This window comes from Lycium ferocissimum, chromosome 5, assembly GCF_029784015.1.
Source record: "Lycium ferocissimum isolate CSIRO_LF1 chromosome 5, AGI_CSIRO_Lferr_CH_V1, whole genome shotgun sequence".
In the NCBI taxonomy this organism is placed as follows: Eukaryota; Viridiplantae; Streptophyta; class Magnoliopsida; order Solanales; family Solanaceae; genus Lycium; species Lycium ferocissimum.
Window position 1 is genome coordinate 8,529,261 of NC_081346.1, and position 14,776 is coordinate 8,544,036.

Here is a 14,776-nt window from a genome sequence, read left to right on the forward strand (position 1 = left end):
AAGCTTCTTTCTTTAAGTCATAGATGCCCGAATCATAACCTCCACAATTCAGCTATTTCCTATACCTGTAAGCCCAGGTCTGATAATCTGTAAAGTAAATAAAATTGGGCCTCAATTCAGGAAAGTGAGTGGTTTTCAGAGAGCAAAACCGGCATTAGAGCCAATGAAGAATGCACGATTGCTAAGCTACCCTCCAACTATTGCAGCCCCACATGATTATCAGTTATGAAATCAAGCTTGAATACATCAGAAGTTAAGAGTCTTGTAAGCAAAGTGATCATCCATAATTGATTTGATTTGATATTGAAGAAAAAAATCCTACCAGAATTGATTTGATATGGTATTAACCAAAAAAAGTCAAATCGAAACCAAACTAACCCGAGATTACATGTTTACTATTTTTTCTGATAACTAAACTTTTTATTACCAAAGTGAACATTTAATCACAAATCTGAGACAGAAACATACCATTTGGGCTCATCACTTCTAACAACTAACTAGAACTATTACTACCAATGAGCATTACATACTAACAAATAACAATAAGCATTACATTGGCTAATAGTTCAATGTCTTCATTCTCATAGCAGTTTCCTCCATCTATAGGAAGAGCAAATGCACTCAAAGAATAGGCTAGAGACAGTTGCTGGACTAGCATGTAGCTCGTAATGTTATTACTAAAGAGCATGAAGAGGTTTGAATCCCCTTCAAGACATAAGATTGACAACGCTCATTAAATAAGCATTCTCAATAACAGAGCTCAGGTCAAATCGATGCTCTTTTCTTATTCTTAGCAGATAACAAGCTCCTTGCTCCTCAAACAAGTTTTTATGCTCTTTTAGTCCCTGTAGACTTGTTCACGTCAAGATGATGCATGTCTGCTTGCGGACAAATGCAATAAAAATTTGCTTCCTTAAAGTTCGTGTCTGCCAATATACATTTGATATATGCCTCTGAGTCCAACATACAAATTTGAACCTTCAAAGAAAACTTTTTAACTCCAAGAAGTCCAATTTTTCCAAGAATTTTCTCTCTGCAATTACTTTATTGCACTCCATCAGCCAATCAAGTAATAACCTCGTCAAACAGATTAGGGAACCATGTCTGCTATGCATTTTTCATAGAAATCTATCATTTCCTTAATTTTTCCTGTTGCAACTTCAGCTTTTAATTTTTTTCTGTTGCAACTTCAGCTTTCTTTATGCAGTGCTTCAATCTGTGTGTAAAATCCATATGCAGGATCCTTTTAGCTGATTTTGATGAGTCGAGATCTCATCACCAAGAAGGCTCATTGGCAAATTTGCAAAATAAAAGCTGTTGCAGTTATCAGCTCTACTAAATAAGACTGTGGGCTGGAACCTTATGTATTCCAGCATCTAACATTACTTTTCTCAAGGTGGCAGCATGATCCCACCTCTCTGCGCCAGCATAAATACTTGAGAGTTGCACATATCGCCCAGAATGATTCGGTTGTGACTTGAGCAATAGTTGTGCTACTTCATTTCCCAACTCAATGGCTCCATGAAGTCTACAAGCACCCATCAGAGCACCCAAGACAGTGGCATCAGCTTCAAAAGGCATCTTTTTTATGAAGTCGTACGCTTCCTGCAGTAGCCCAGCTCTCCCTAAGAGATCAACTACACACCCATAGTGTTCCATCTTAGGTACAAGTCCAAATTCAAGTGATATTGCTTTAAATAATTTAAAACCCAAATCGACAAGCTTGGCACACGCACAAGCTGATAGAACTGCCACGAAGGTAATCTCATTTGGTTGCAGCCCCCTTGCTCTCATCTTCTCATACATCATTAATGCCTGTTTCTCTCTACCATTCAAAGCTAGGGACGAAATCATAGCATTCCAAGCACAAACCTGCTTGCTAACCATTGCATCGAATACCCTTGAAGCATGTACCAAACAACCCATCTTCCCATAAAACGCAATCAATGCGGTCGTCATGAAGACACTCAACTCCTCATTCTTTACCATGTAAGCATGCACTTGCCTCCCTAGATATAATGCCACACCAATATCCAAAAACGTGCAAGAAGAAAGTAAACTAACAAAAGTCGCCTCATTTGGCTTCAATAAACCACACTTCACATCTTCATGTACCATCATTCTCTCGAAAAACTTAACCGCAACCTCAGAGCACCCATTCTTCATGTACCCATGAATCATACTAGTCCATGAATAAACATCTCTATACATCATGCGAGAAAACATCAAGAACCCCAAACCCATATCCCCATTTTTCCCACAAGCATCAAGCATTGCATTATACGAGACAACGCACGGTTCAGGAATTTCATCAAACACCTTACGTGCACTCTCGAGTTCACCTGCATGTGAATACAACCCGATAAAAGATGTGGACACATACGGGTCACCCAAGACCCCTCTTTTCAAGACTTGACAGTGAAGGTTACTGCCTATATATGAAGCCAAATGGGGTGGGAAAGATGAGGCTGCTTTGTTAAGTGAAGGGAAAGTATGACTATTGGGTTGAGCTTGATGAAAGAGCATGTGGGTAAAAAGGGTGAGAGTTGTTTGAGGTTGAGAAATGTTGAGGTAAGCCCTGATAAGGGTGTTGTAAACAAGTGTGTTGATCCATTGAGAGGTAAGGAGGAGACAACCACTGGTTGTGACAAGTGAGTGTATTTGTTTGATTTGGTTTGAGTGTTTGATGAAATGCTGAAGAAGTTGAAGCATATGTTCAGGTTTTTTTGGCTTTGGCATTCCAACAGAACCTAAGCAGTCAAAGAAATTTTCACTGTCCTATGAAATAAAGAACTGTTGAACAACCATGTTTTCACTATCCCTAATCCCTCGACTGATACGTAGTTGCCTGAGGTTTTGTCTCACAAGTTTGTAAACTCAAAAGTGTATGGTAATTTGGTTTAACAAACCTTTGAAATATTTTTTTAAAAAAAAAAATAATAATAATAATAAAAAAAAAAATTAGCACAACTAGTGTATGTGAAATACAAAATAAAGTTTTTTATTCAAAAGCGGCTAAGTCTAAGCAGATGTAGAGTTAAGCAAAACGTGTTCATCAAAAATTCAAGCTGTCTAATTACTTCTAATACTTCACCAATATAACTGGTGTAGGTGAAATACAAGATAAAGTTTTTTATTCAAAAGCGGCTAGTCTAAGCAAATTTAGAATTAAAGAAAAAGTGTGCATCAAAAGTTGAAGCAGTCTAATTACTTCACAACATTATCTAACTTGATTAAAATGGTTTTTGTCTATTTTCTGCTTACATATTAACATTCTTCTTCTTCTCGTGAGGAATTGATAATATATACGTAGTCGAAGAGAAGTAAAATTTTCCAGTCCAGCTACGGATATTTTAAACTATTTTATCAAAGAATAACAACTTGTATCCATCAATTGTTACCTATTTATTTTCTATTTTTCGGTGGTAGAAGAATATGTCTAATGATAACTATTACCTTGTGTCTTAATTAGCGTGGTCCACCTATAACCAAAATTGGCATGGGAGATAGTTTCACTAACATCATTGACCCTGCCTTCAAGAAAGAAAATATTCAATGGATGAAACTCTTTAATTTCTTTTGAATTACCAAATGGCTAGTTGCTAGAATTTGGTTTCCAGAAAGAAATATTCTAGGCATTGCTTATTATTTATCATGTTGACAAAATACGAAGAAATTTAAATGATAGTGCAAAAGCGGCTAGTCCAAGCAAAGAGAATCAATCAAAACGTGTGCATCAAAAAGATTGAAGCTGTCTAATTACTTGTAATACTAAACAACTTACATTTGCTTGGTTACCTACATTATTAATACTGTGATTTCATCATTGGGAACTCACCGTTTGTAATAAGGAACAAATTTCACCACGAACACCCATCTAAAATGCCCAGCTTTACTTCATCGATCCTGGATATTATCCCTATTGGGCCCTTCCCCAACACAGCCCAAATATCATGTCAGAAGAAACAAATACCAGAAGCTTGACTGATTTATGCCGTTTATTGGTCATAATTTAAATTTTGTCCCAATTTTTAAGCGTTAATGCAAATATAATTCTTAAGACAGTCAAATCTCTCTATAATGGCATCGTTAGGTTTGACATTTTTTGGCCATTATAAATAATGGTTGTTGTACACTTATAATAGCATTGACATTTAAATAATATTTCGTTATTGTAGACAAAAAAGATTCATAAAATCTAATTTTTCAATTTACGTTGTAAAATCTAAACTTAATCACACTTTGTCTAACGAAGGAAAATCTTTTAAGGATGAAAAAATATATATTCATATAATATTATTTGTCGTAAATAGTGTATTAAAGGATCAAATATTTGGTCAAAATTTCTATACTATTAGTCTAATCATAGATATTCTATTTTTAAATAGATGGTTAATTATTATATTATCAAAAAAGAAGATAGTTGTTATATGAGGGGTAATTTTACAAAGAACTTACTGTTATAAAGTTGGTTGTTGCTGTTATAGATATAACATAAAAAATCGGTTCCGAAAAAATATGGATGTTATAGAGAGATGTTATATGCGGATGCTGTTATAAAGAAGTCTGACTGTACTAGTAAAATATTAAACTGTCGTGTAACGTGTATAAAATTTTATTCACTCATAATTTTTAAAATTTACTAAAAAAAAATCTTTAGATCGTAATCATTTACTAAACAACAGATTTCTTAGAAAAAATAAAAAAAACGTCATTTACTAAACTATTATTTCCAATAGGGATAATCACCAGAACCTTCTGGCCGCAATTGAAAAATCTTCGTACTCCCCAGTGTTCCAAAATGACACTCTTGCTCTCTCCCTACCAGGAAAGTTGATAATCTGTATAAGTAAGACAGAAAATAAAGAATTAAAAATTATATTCAACAAAAGTATCTAATGAATTGATTTAGGAACGCATTAGTTGGTTTAAACACCAATATTATATATGAAGAATTACATGCATTTCCTCCTTGTTAGTCCATCTGTAGATATATTAATCTTTTTAAAAAAAAAAGAAACCTAGAAGATTTCTTATAGATGCGACTTTTGCGTCTCTCTTTTGTAACCTAAAAGGAAAACAATAAGATCTTTTTGTCACACTATTTTGATCATAATGATCCAAATGGGGTAAATTCATATGACTATTTAGGTCAAATTTAATAATTTATGCATACTTAATGTCATTTCTATCTAGAAAATAAAGAATTAAAAATTATATTCAAAAGTGTACTGATTAGAAGATGAATAAAATGCCAGTTTATATTAAAAAAAAAATGTTATTTCCATCTTTTCTTCTTAAAGTTTATCTTAATTTAAAATTATACAATAGAGGTTATGATAGTTTTTACATAAGTATAACCAAATTTGAGTCAAATTGATATGACAATTTAGCAACTCTTGAAAGAAAATTGTAGAAAGCACGAAACCAACATAGGCATGTCAAGTCGGCGGTTCCTTACCATCGCTCGGTTTTCTAATTCTCTTTGACCTATAATGTGCGGAAAGGCATACTACATAGGTCTTAAAGTGTTATAATTGTGTATTATTAATCACTTTAACATAATGACACTCCATAATACGCTTGACTCGCCATTAAAGTTAGTTCATTTTGTGGACAGAAAAGTATGCATTCACATGTATTTCTTAGATTATGTATTGCTAATTAACGACAGCACGACAACTATACTACACCATTTGGTCGCACTTGCACACTAGGCATTGTTTTGACGATATATGCAACACTTGGGGAAATACAAATTCTGAAACTTGAAATTCATTGAGTTGCAATATCGGTTTCGTTACAAAGAAATTAATGACATGTGAATCGATCATGACTTTCAAGTTTCAGATTCTGTACTTCTTTTTCAACGTTTTGCACATATAACCCAAAGAAAGCCTAACGACTAAAGACATGCTACAGTTTGGTTTCTAGAGAAAAAAAAAAATGAGTTAGGCATTACGTACCCACACACCCTCACCATCTCGCTCTTCACGTGTAGAATTGATAATTATAGGTAACGAATTTCCGGTGAATTAGTCCAAGATGAACATCACTGCTATAAAATAGGGAAAATAAAAGTTACTATCTCGTTTTGTTCCAGCTGTGTATATTTTTAAGTTTTTATCAAACAAGAAGAATGACTTAATGACTTATCGAACGAAAGAAATCGAGAATTCTGAAAATGGAAAAGAAACAACAAAATATCAACAAAGATAATCATTAAAACAACCCCCTTCTTTTGATTAATAAATCAACAGACACAGCCAACTCGCATTTATTTAAATGAGATGACATAGAAAAGAAACCGCAGACAACAGCGCAGCCAATTTCTAGAACACCACACAAAAATCTCTTACATTACATGTGGACTAGTAAACACATACACGTGTGAACTTTAGCTCATAATATATTACGTATGAACCAAGCAAAGAACTGTTCCTAGTGTACACACAAATATTACATGTACATAATACGTTGACACTTCAAAGGTCAATTATTCTAATTTTCCACCGATTATTTGGTACACCAGTTAAAGCTCAACAACTTATTGTACACCTCCCCTCACCTTATTATATCCCCCTCTCCTTTTTATCTTCCTTCCGTTTCGAATTAATAGCCTCAATAATCTCAAACCGACGCCCACACTTTCCACCTTTTATACCAAACAAACAAAAAAAACCTCTCTCTGTCCTCAAACTGAACAAATTTATTCTTGTGTTTAAGGTAATCAGATAATTTGCTGAAGAAATGCAGGCTAAACGGGAGTTATCACAGTCTTTGAGTTTCAATAATTATTCCAATAGGAATCAGCTGGCTGAAATTGCTGATAGAGTTGTTGAAGAATTCAGGTTTGAAAATGGAACAGATGATGACTTTTTTGTTGATGATAATGGAGGTTTCAGGGAAGTTAAGGATGAAAATGAAGATGATGATGAATTTGAGTTTTCCTTTGTAAAAGAGTCTGAAATTTCACCAGTTGCAGCTGATGAGATCTTTTACAACGGACAGATCCGTCCAATTTACCCGATTTTCAACAGAGATTTGTTGTCAAACAACAACGATGACAACATCATATTTGGTAGCTCTAATTCGAATACAAACTCGAATTCGGCTTCTGGTAAGCCAAAAACAATTCGGCTTCCATTAAGGAAACTTTTCCTGGAAGAAGAACGAGAAGCTAACTCGTCTTGCTCATCATCTGAAGCAGACGATTTGGAATCGATTCCTGCAGGAACATACTGCGTTTGGAGGCCTAAAGAGACGGAAAATTCTTGTAAAAAGAGCAACTCTACAGGTTCCTCATCAAAACGCTGGAAATTTCGGAACCTACTTTATAGGAGCAATAGTGATGGTAAGGACACTTTCGTGTTTTTGACTCCTTCGTTTAAAAAGAAAGAAAACAAATTGGAGAAGCCAACGATGAAGACTGATAATGCACCACCAAAGGGCACCCCAAAATCGATGAATTATGTGAAGAATGGAGGCGAGAAAAGGAAGACTTACTTACCTTACAGGCAAGATCTAGTGGGATTCTTTGCTAACATGAATGGGATGAGTAAGAATAATGTACTGCCATTGTAAGGTGAATACGTGATTAAGGCCTTTATTAATTACGAGTACCTAGTTGATTGTGATGGTTTTGGAGTGATCATGTTAGGATTTTTTTTTAAAAAAATCTGCAGCGGCTACCTTTCGAGTATGTCATGGGTAAATCTTACTCCAGTGCAATAGCTCGCAATCACACTGGAGAGGTAAACTGCACTAGTCCGTGCGACGAGCTCCATTGAAAAGCACGCGGGGGTTTCGAACCTGCTATCTCTTATTTGGTATATCTGGGTAGATGTTAGGATTTAGAGGGGTTAAATTATGGAGTAAATGATTATTAGACCGTCTGTAAATATCTGTATAAGTTTTGTCCTTATCTCAGTTAATGAATTATCAATGAACTTTTAAACTAGTAGTAGTATTTTCCTGATTTCATTAATAATAATCTTGTAACTACTCTCTCCGTTCACTTTTATCTATCCACTATATTAAAAATAAATTTTTATTTTTACTAGAAAAAATGATGTCGCTTACTTTACCTTTCTTGTTTCTTTTACTTTCTCCCGCTCATTTTCATGGAAGAACCTTTTGTGGGACCAAAAATGCGCGTCTGCTGCATTTCTCGATTGTGGAATAGAGGAAGAGTGAAAACACTCCTCTTTTTTTTGGGTCTAAAGTTAATAAAAATAAATGTTTGGGGTATAGTTTAATTGTATCATAGCTCTATAATTCAGATTAAATTCATTGTTAGACGTGTTGCACCAATAGTCCAATACCCCATTCTGAAATACAAATAAAGAAATTTAACCCTTGCTAAACTGATTTTGTACATGAAAGTCAGATCTTGAGGGTATCCAACATGAGATGTGAACCAATGTCTATTTGATTTTTTTTTTCAGCCTAACTTTCCGATGTGATCGATTCTTTTTGTTTTTTCCCTGTTTGGTCAGTTTGACAATACAGAAGTTCCACCAAGTTACCAACTCAATTTCTTTTAGTAACAAAGTTGACGAGCGGGAGCTCGAAAGGGATTCATTGATAATGCATATATATTTCTTAAATGGAGGAACTCTACCTTATCAACTAATAGTTGTTGAAGACTTATTTATATCTATCAATATCTTTCTTTCTTCTCAGGGAAGAAGAAAATTAATGCACTTTCTCGAAGGGATTGTATTGTCCAACTTTGATAGAGTGCCCTGATTGCCAAGCAAGAGATAAATAAATAATCAGTGTAGGGCACCATCATCGTGAGAGCAAAACCAAAAAGTTATACGAGCAACATTTATGCAAGTTGTTGTGGACCTTCAAATAATGTGGAGGTTAGACATTTTATGTTGAATTGTGTTTAAATAATTCTAGCACGTGAAAAGACCTTCCATCCAAGATCAAACGTTCAATTGTAACATCTACGGCTCTATGTACCTAACAAGAGTTTTACTCTATCGATTAATCTTTTGGCATAAAAAGGAATAAGGAGAGAGAGTAATTAGTTATCTAACGTAAAAACTAGAAGTCTAAATCAAATCACTAATCTCAATTTTCAACCAAATTCAAATGATACCATTAGTGGCAAGTAACTTGAATGTGCAAATTCACTTTCCCTTGATCTAGTCCTGTTGCAATTGTCCGTTCACTTTTATTGTCTACCATAACTTTGCACTTCCTTTTAAAAAAATGAAATGAAGATTTTACTCTAATACTCATGACAATTAGCATTTCAAAAAATTTTGAAAAATAATTTAGGGAATTAATAGTTAATGTTAAAGGTTAAATAGAAAAAATAAAAGATTGTCTTTCTCTGGATATGATAAAGTGGATAAGTAAAAGTGAAAAATTATTTTTCATATAGTGGACAAGTAAAAGTGAACGAGATCCCTTAAGTAGAAGGCCTGATCTAAGCTTTAAATTATGTATATAAGTTCGATAGAATTTAGTAATTTTGCCCCAAACTTTATATAAGAAATTCATTAAAAAATATACTGAAATTGTTCAAAATCCAATTATTATCGATTACAGCAAAGTCTATAAAGGTCAAATTCCGAGTCCGACTATGCTAAAACATATATACACACATGAAGACGTAGATTTCAAGCGGGAATTTTATATACTTATTAATAAGAGAGGCAAGATGGTAACATAGCATAGAACGCTTGCTATCTTCTCTGTTTACGTGTTTAAGTGGAAGAAAAATGTCTTCTTTAAACAAAAAGAACCTTGATATGAAATTTCATTAATTAAATTATTAGGTATAACTAATATGTGACAATACAAATATAAATTCGAATTAGGTATAATACAACTCAGGTTGAATGTGGCAAGATGTATGATGTATCTATCGGACCTTCGACGATCGACATATAATTTATATCATATAACCATGCATGTGAAGCGTATCCCATTTATTCACTTTGCTTTACCATTTGCCTTTCACAATCTAAGGAGACAACATACCATATCCTCCAAATTAATTAATACACTGGAAATAACAGTAGTAGCAATCAAATGAAAACAAAAGAATGTCATTGATGATTGCAGGTAAGAATGTCGGAAGGCTTGTGTTAATTATGGTTTGTACTACATTAATGATAATAAACATTTGGTCATCACTTACCCAATCAATGTAAGATTTCTTGCAAGCAAGGGAAGCCTTTCTTAATGAATTTTCACTATTTTTAAGGAATGTGAAAAGTCAACTTTCTAAACTTCTAGAAGTGAAAAGGTCATTCAGGATATTAGCAGGAAGTTAATTAAATTACTCTATTATTCTCAACATGAAAAGGAAATGGAAAACTGCTTTCCACATTTGATTGAAAATGATTTGGAAAATAGAACCTTCGGACATGTCTTCTTATCTTGAGAATTGAGGTATTTATCAGACTTTTTAGACGTCTAGATAAAAATGGAAAATTGATTAACACACGAAGACTTTAGGTGGATAAGATTTAAGACGTTTCATTATTTGGAGTTGACAACCAACAATATATATTCATGTCTATTTATGTAAAATCGAACACACTATTTTGTCAATATTCAAGAACATATTGGGAGAAATAAAACGAGTATGTTGTCTCCCTTCAAATCTGCGAATAGTAAGACGCGTGTTTTCTCTTGAACAGGCTTTATGCGAGCATATTTTAATTAGACAGATCAATGAATTTCGAATATCCAATGATAATTGAAAACTCAAAAGGAGTAAATTTGTGAAGGTTTAATTCTTTGTAATTTATCAATATCTAATAATTTTTTTTCTAATAATTAGGATTAAAGTTCCTTTGTTTTAGTTTTGGTATTATTTAATTTGAAAGTCTTCTCGAGAAAAGTAAGGGAAAATATCACTAATTGCCCCCAAAATATAAAATATTTATCCGCTCATGCCTCCTCCCAAACTATTTTCGCTTCTAGCTCCACCCGTTGAAAATATTTACCCAACATACCCCTCGGCCAAATCCCTTCCTCTCCGTGATATTATCGCAGTATATTTATATATCACGATGGTATCATGGAGGACTAAGCAGTCCTCCATGATACCATCTCAGTATATTTATATATCATGATGGTGCCATGTTCTTGAGAAGTGTCTAAGGACTGAAACATTCCTTCATGATACCATCACGGTATAACATAAGACAATGGTATCAGAGAGATTCCTTTCCAAAAAAAGTGTGTCATTTTAATAAATGAACATGATCATTTAAATAAATGTCCGGTATATTTATATATGATGGTATCGTGGGAATGACTAAAAGAAAAGGCAAGATCTTTCGATACCATCTCAGTATATTTATATACCGTATTGGCATCATAATGGAGAGGTATCTTGGGTAAATATTTTTAATTTTTTTTAAAGACACAAAAATTATGGGTATATGAGCGGATAAATTTTTTTATTTGAGGGGGGCATCCATGATCTTTCCCGAAAATTTAAGGTCATGTTCTCAGACTGGCCCGCAAAAAAAAATCATCATATCTCTGGCCCATTTTTGTCTTGTGTGTGGCTCTGCCAAGCTCAAGCATGAAGTCTTTGTTTTTCGTATAAAACACTCTTTAAGAAAAGAGCATTTATTTTTCTTTAGGTTTATTGGTTGATATTGCTTCTGATTATTAGCATTAATTAATTAATAAAGACTCAAGTCTGTGTAGTTACTAGTCAGTGATGAGGACCAGAAAAAATTATGATAGTATTGTAATTTGTGGGGTATATGATAACAGTATGCCAAACCTTTATCACCTGGCAAAGTTGGATCCAACGGGACAATAATGACTGTTAAAAAGATTGGGAGCTCTTATAATGTATATTCCCTTTCTCTTTCTTTTTTTGGATTTCAGAAAATAGAAATCCAAGAGCTTAGCTTTGTTTTCTCTACAAACACAATTATTTGCGTCTTTATTCAGAAATCACATTTGGTTTACTCTCTCCGTAAATTTATGTGGACCAATTTCATTGTTAATCTATTTAAAAAATGACTTTTTTTTATCTTTAATTGAGCAAAGCGTCTTTCGAGCTTGATCGTCGTCTGCTTGGTAGGAGTAAGGTCTAAATCTGTTTCCTACCTTATAGGGCCGCGTTGTGAGATTTCGTTGGGTTGTTGTTGTTTGTATATCTTCGGTAAAAGAAGCGTTACTGACGTATTTAAGGCACAAAATTTAAAATTAACATAATCACACAAATGTTATGACATATTTAAAAATCACAATATTTAGAAGCGTTCTTTATTTTTAAATTTTATATCCAATCAAATGAATTTACATAAATTAAAAGGGAGGGAGTACTTTTTTCTTGCTTTTCCAATTTTTTGTTTATTTCTAATATACTCCCATTAGCCCATATAGAGGAAAAAGGAAAAGCATTTCCATCCTTTGTTGTACAAAGTCGTCCGTTGATTCAACGTCCTTAGCATCACTGAAAATGTTTCCACTATATTCAACGTCCACTATTTCGAATAAGTTGTTAGTTTTTTTTTTTTTTAAATTACGTGAGATGAATAAGGTTAAATTCATAACCTAAATGTTTTTAATGAATAAATTTTATTTGATTATTTAATGGACAGAGAAATCAACTAGTAATTGGGTATAAGGCTTGTTGTTCATCCTTCTACATAATATTTTCTTGCATCATATATGCTTTATGTAATGCTTCTCTGTGAAGGGATCATGTTCGAGATCCCAGTGTATAACTTGGTTTATACTTGGAAGCTACATTTCTGCCTTTTATTTTTACATCAGAAACTTCTAATCAATGTTTATTTGTGTGAAATTAAGGACATTTGGATTGTTTTTGCACTAAGCATACGTGGTACACTTTCTTATGTATTGTTATAGCTTCAGAACTAGTGGCACTTTTTCTTGTTAACTAGTGATTGGAAGAAAACAATCCCAAAACATGAAGGGCCTAATATTTTCAAATCTTCCACATAATGGGGTAAGTTGAAAAGTACTCTTTTTAAAAAAAAAAAAAAAAAAAAAAAAGCGTGACTCGCCAATAGAACAAATTAAAAAAAGGTAGAAGATTGATATCAAATTCTGATTGGCGTCACTAAAAAGAAAATAAAGGAAAGGTGTATGTAGTAAGGAAGCAAGAGCATGTGAATGTAATTAGTTGTAGTCTATTTTCACAGACTTTCCTTTTAGTTTCTTTTGTTTTGGTCACTACTCATCACTATGCAAAAGCTAGAGTCCCCTTGAGTTTGTGCAGACACCAAGATTTCTTGGGTATCTAACCAAATCGGTATAGTAGTGAGCTTCCATGAGTTTTCCTATTAAACCTTTTCTGCCGACCACTCTGCATATAATCTACCAAAGACTAAAGTTTGCAAGTCTTTGCATTCAGGGTGTGTTTGGTAGGATAGAAAATATTTTCCTGAAAAGAAATAGTTTTCTTGCTTTTTTTTTTTTTTTATATTTGCCAGTCACCTAAAATTTACGTTTACAAAAGTCTCGATTTTTTATCGTTTATTCTGAAATTTACTGTTATTGGAATTTATTTTATACTTGCCACTTAGTAGATGCATAGCTTGTTTGTTTTAGAGAACAAATAGATTGGTTTTAAGAGTGATTTGATTCCTCAATTGGTTATTCTATTTGAAATGGTATACTAAATCACCTTTCTTTAGACCAGAGTTCACTTTTTTAACATAACAAAGTCGCTTATTTTGTCCCCGAAACGTCAGTTATCTATAAAAATAAATTATGTAAAATAAATATCAATTTGAGACATGAAATAAAATATTAGAGCCTCTACAATCACATCAGACCTCTATATTAATAGAGTTGTGATATTAGACTTGCCACTACTTGCAAAAAACTCTACTTACACCACTGTTTCAGCAAAAACTTTTGTAGTTGGTAGAGTAACTGGTTAGCAGAGAAATGCTTGTCATAAAATATTATGGAAGAGTCACTCACCCAGTGGGTTTATTCTCCTACTTAATGCTAGTAGTCAACCTAAATTTTGAGTACAAAAGCATTTAACTTGGAAGATAATGAAACGAACTAGCTAAGAGATTAAGACGTTCCTACTTAGCGGAGCTTCTTCATAGCACTTGTCCTCCCTAATTGGGGTTTAAGTGGACACCAGATATTTTGCACCATTTCCATTTGATTATAGTAGTTTGAGATAATAGTCAAAAATGCACTTGAAGTATTATTATTTTTTTATAAGTTTTCTACTTGAACTATCAAGAGTTTGCATTTTTTAACTAAATCGAAGTTTGCATTTTTTATGGCTATGGCACTACCGGATAATATTTATCAAAACATTTTAAAAACTAGTATAAGAGATGGTGCGTGGTGTACACTCACTTTTTTTGTTTAAAAATGGTGTCAAATGGCACTACACGGATAATCAAAGGAATTAATTGAAAATTTTTAAAAACAAAATTAAGAGATAATGGTCAAAACAAACATTTGGTATCAGGTGTGTTTTGCGGGTTTGATACGAAATATCGGTGTTTGCATTTCCGACCTAAACTATTTATCAGAAAACACCTAAAAATTAATGAGTCGAGAACACAAAAACAAAAGAGATGCTTTGGACTAAAATAGGAAATTTTATGGGCAAAAGAAGCTATATTTATTTTAATTACATCTTATAGCTCTTGTTGTTGGTACATTAACTATTCTCCTCTTATTTAATTGTCACGCGCTCTCTCTTTGGCTTCTTCTATTTAAACATTTAGTCTTAGTGGGTTTGAGGTGTGTTTTGATAATAGTTGGTGATAGTTTAGAT

The 14,776-nt window shown here is 33.3% G+C and overlaps 2 protein-coding genes across 2 annotated transcripts; one reads left to right on the forward strand and one right to left on the reverse strand.

Moving 5' to 3' along the window:
• Positions 1–362: 362 nt before the first annotated feature.
• Positions 363–2,936, reverse strand: LOC132055819 (putative pentatricopeptide repeat-containing protein At1g10330). Its single transcript, XM_059447819.1, has one exon. It carries the CDS (start codon positions 2,737–2,739, stop codon positions 1,336–1,338), a length of 1,404 nt encoding a protein of 467 aa, XP_059303802.1. The 5' UTR covers positions 2,740–2,936; the 3' UTR covers positions 363–1,335.
• Positions 2,937–6,398: 3,462 nt separating this feature from the next.
• On the forward strand, positions 6,399–8,059 carry LOC132055820 (uncharacterized). Its single transcript, XM_059447820.1, has one exon. It carries the CDS (start codon positions 6,751–6,753, stop codon positions 7,582–7,584), a length of 834 nt encoding a protein of 277 aa, XP_059303803.1. The 5' UTR covers positions 6,399–6,750; the 3' UTR covers positions 7,585–8,059.
• Positions 8,060–14,776: the final 6,717 nt, after the last annotated feature.

Excerpts from the sequence above, each read along its gene's own strand:
- LOC132055820 (XM_059447820.1), top strand. The coding sequence starts at position 6,751 with ATGCAGGCTAAACGGGAGTTATCACAGTCTTTGAGTTTCAATAATTAT.
- LOC132055819 (XM_059447819.1), bottom strand. The coding sequence starts at position 2,739 with ATGCCAAAGCCAAAAAAACCTGAACATATGCTTCAACTTCTTCAGCAT.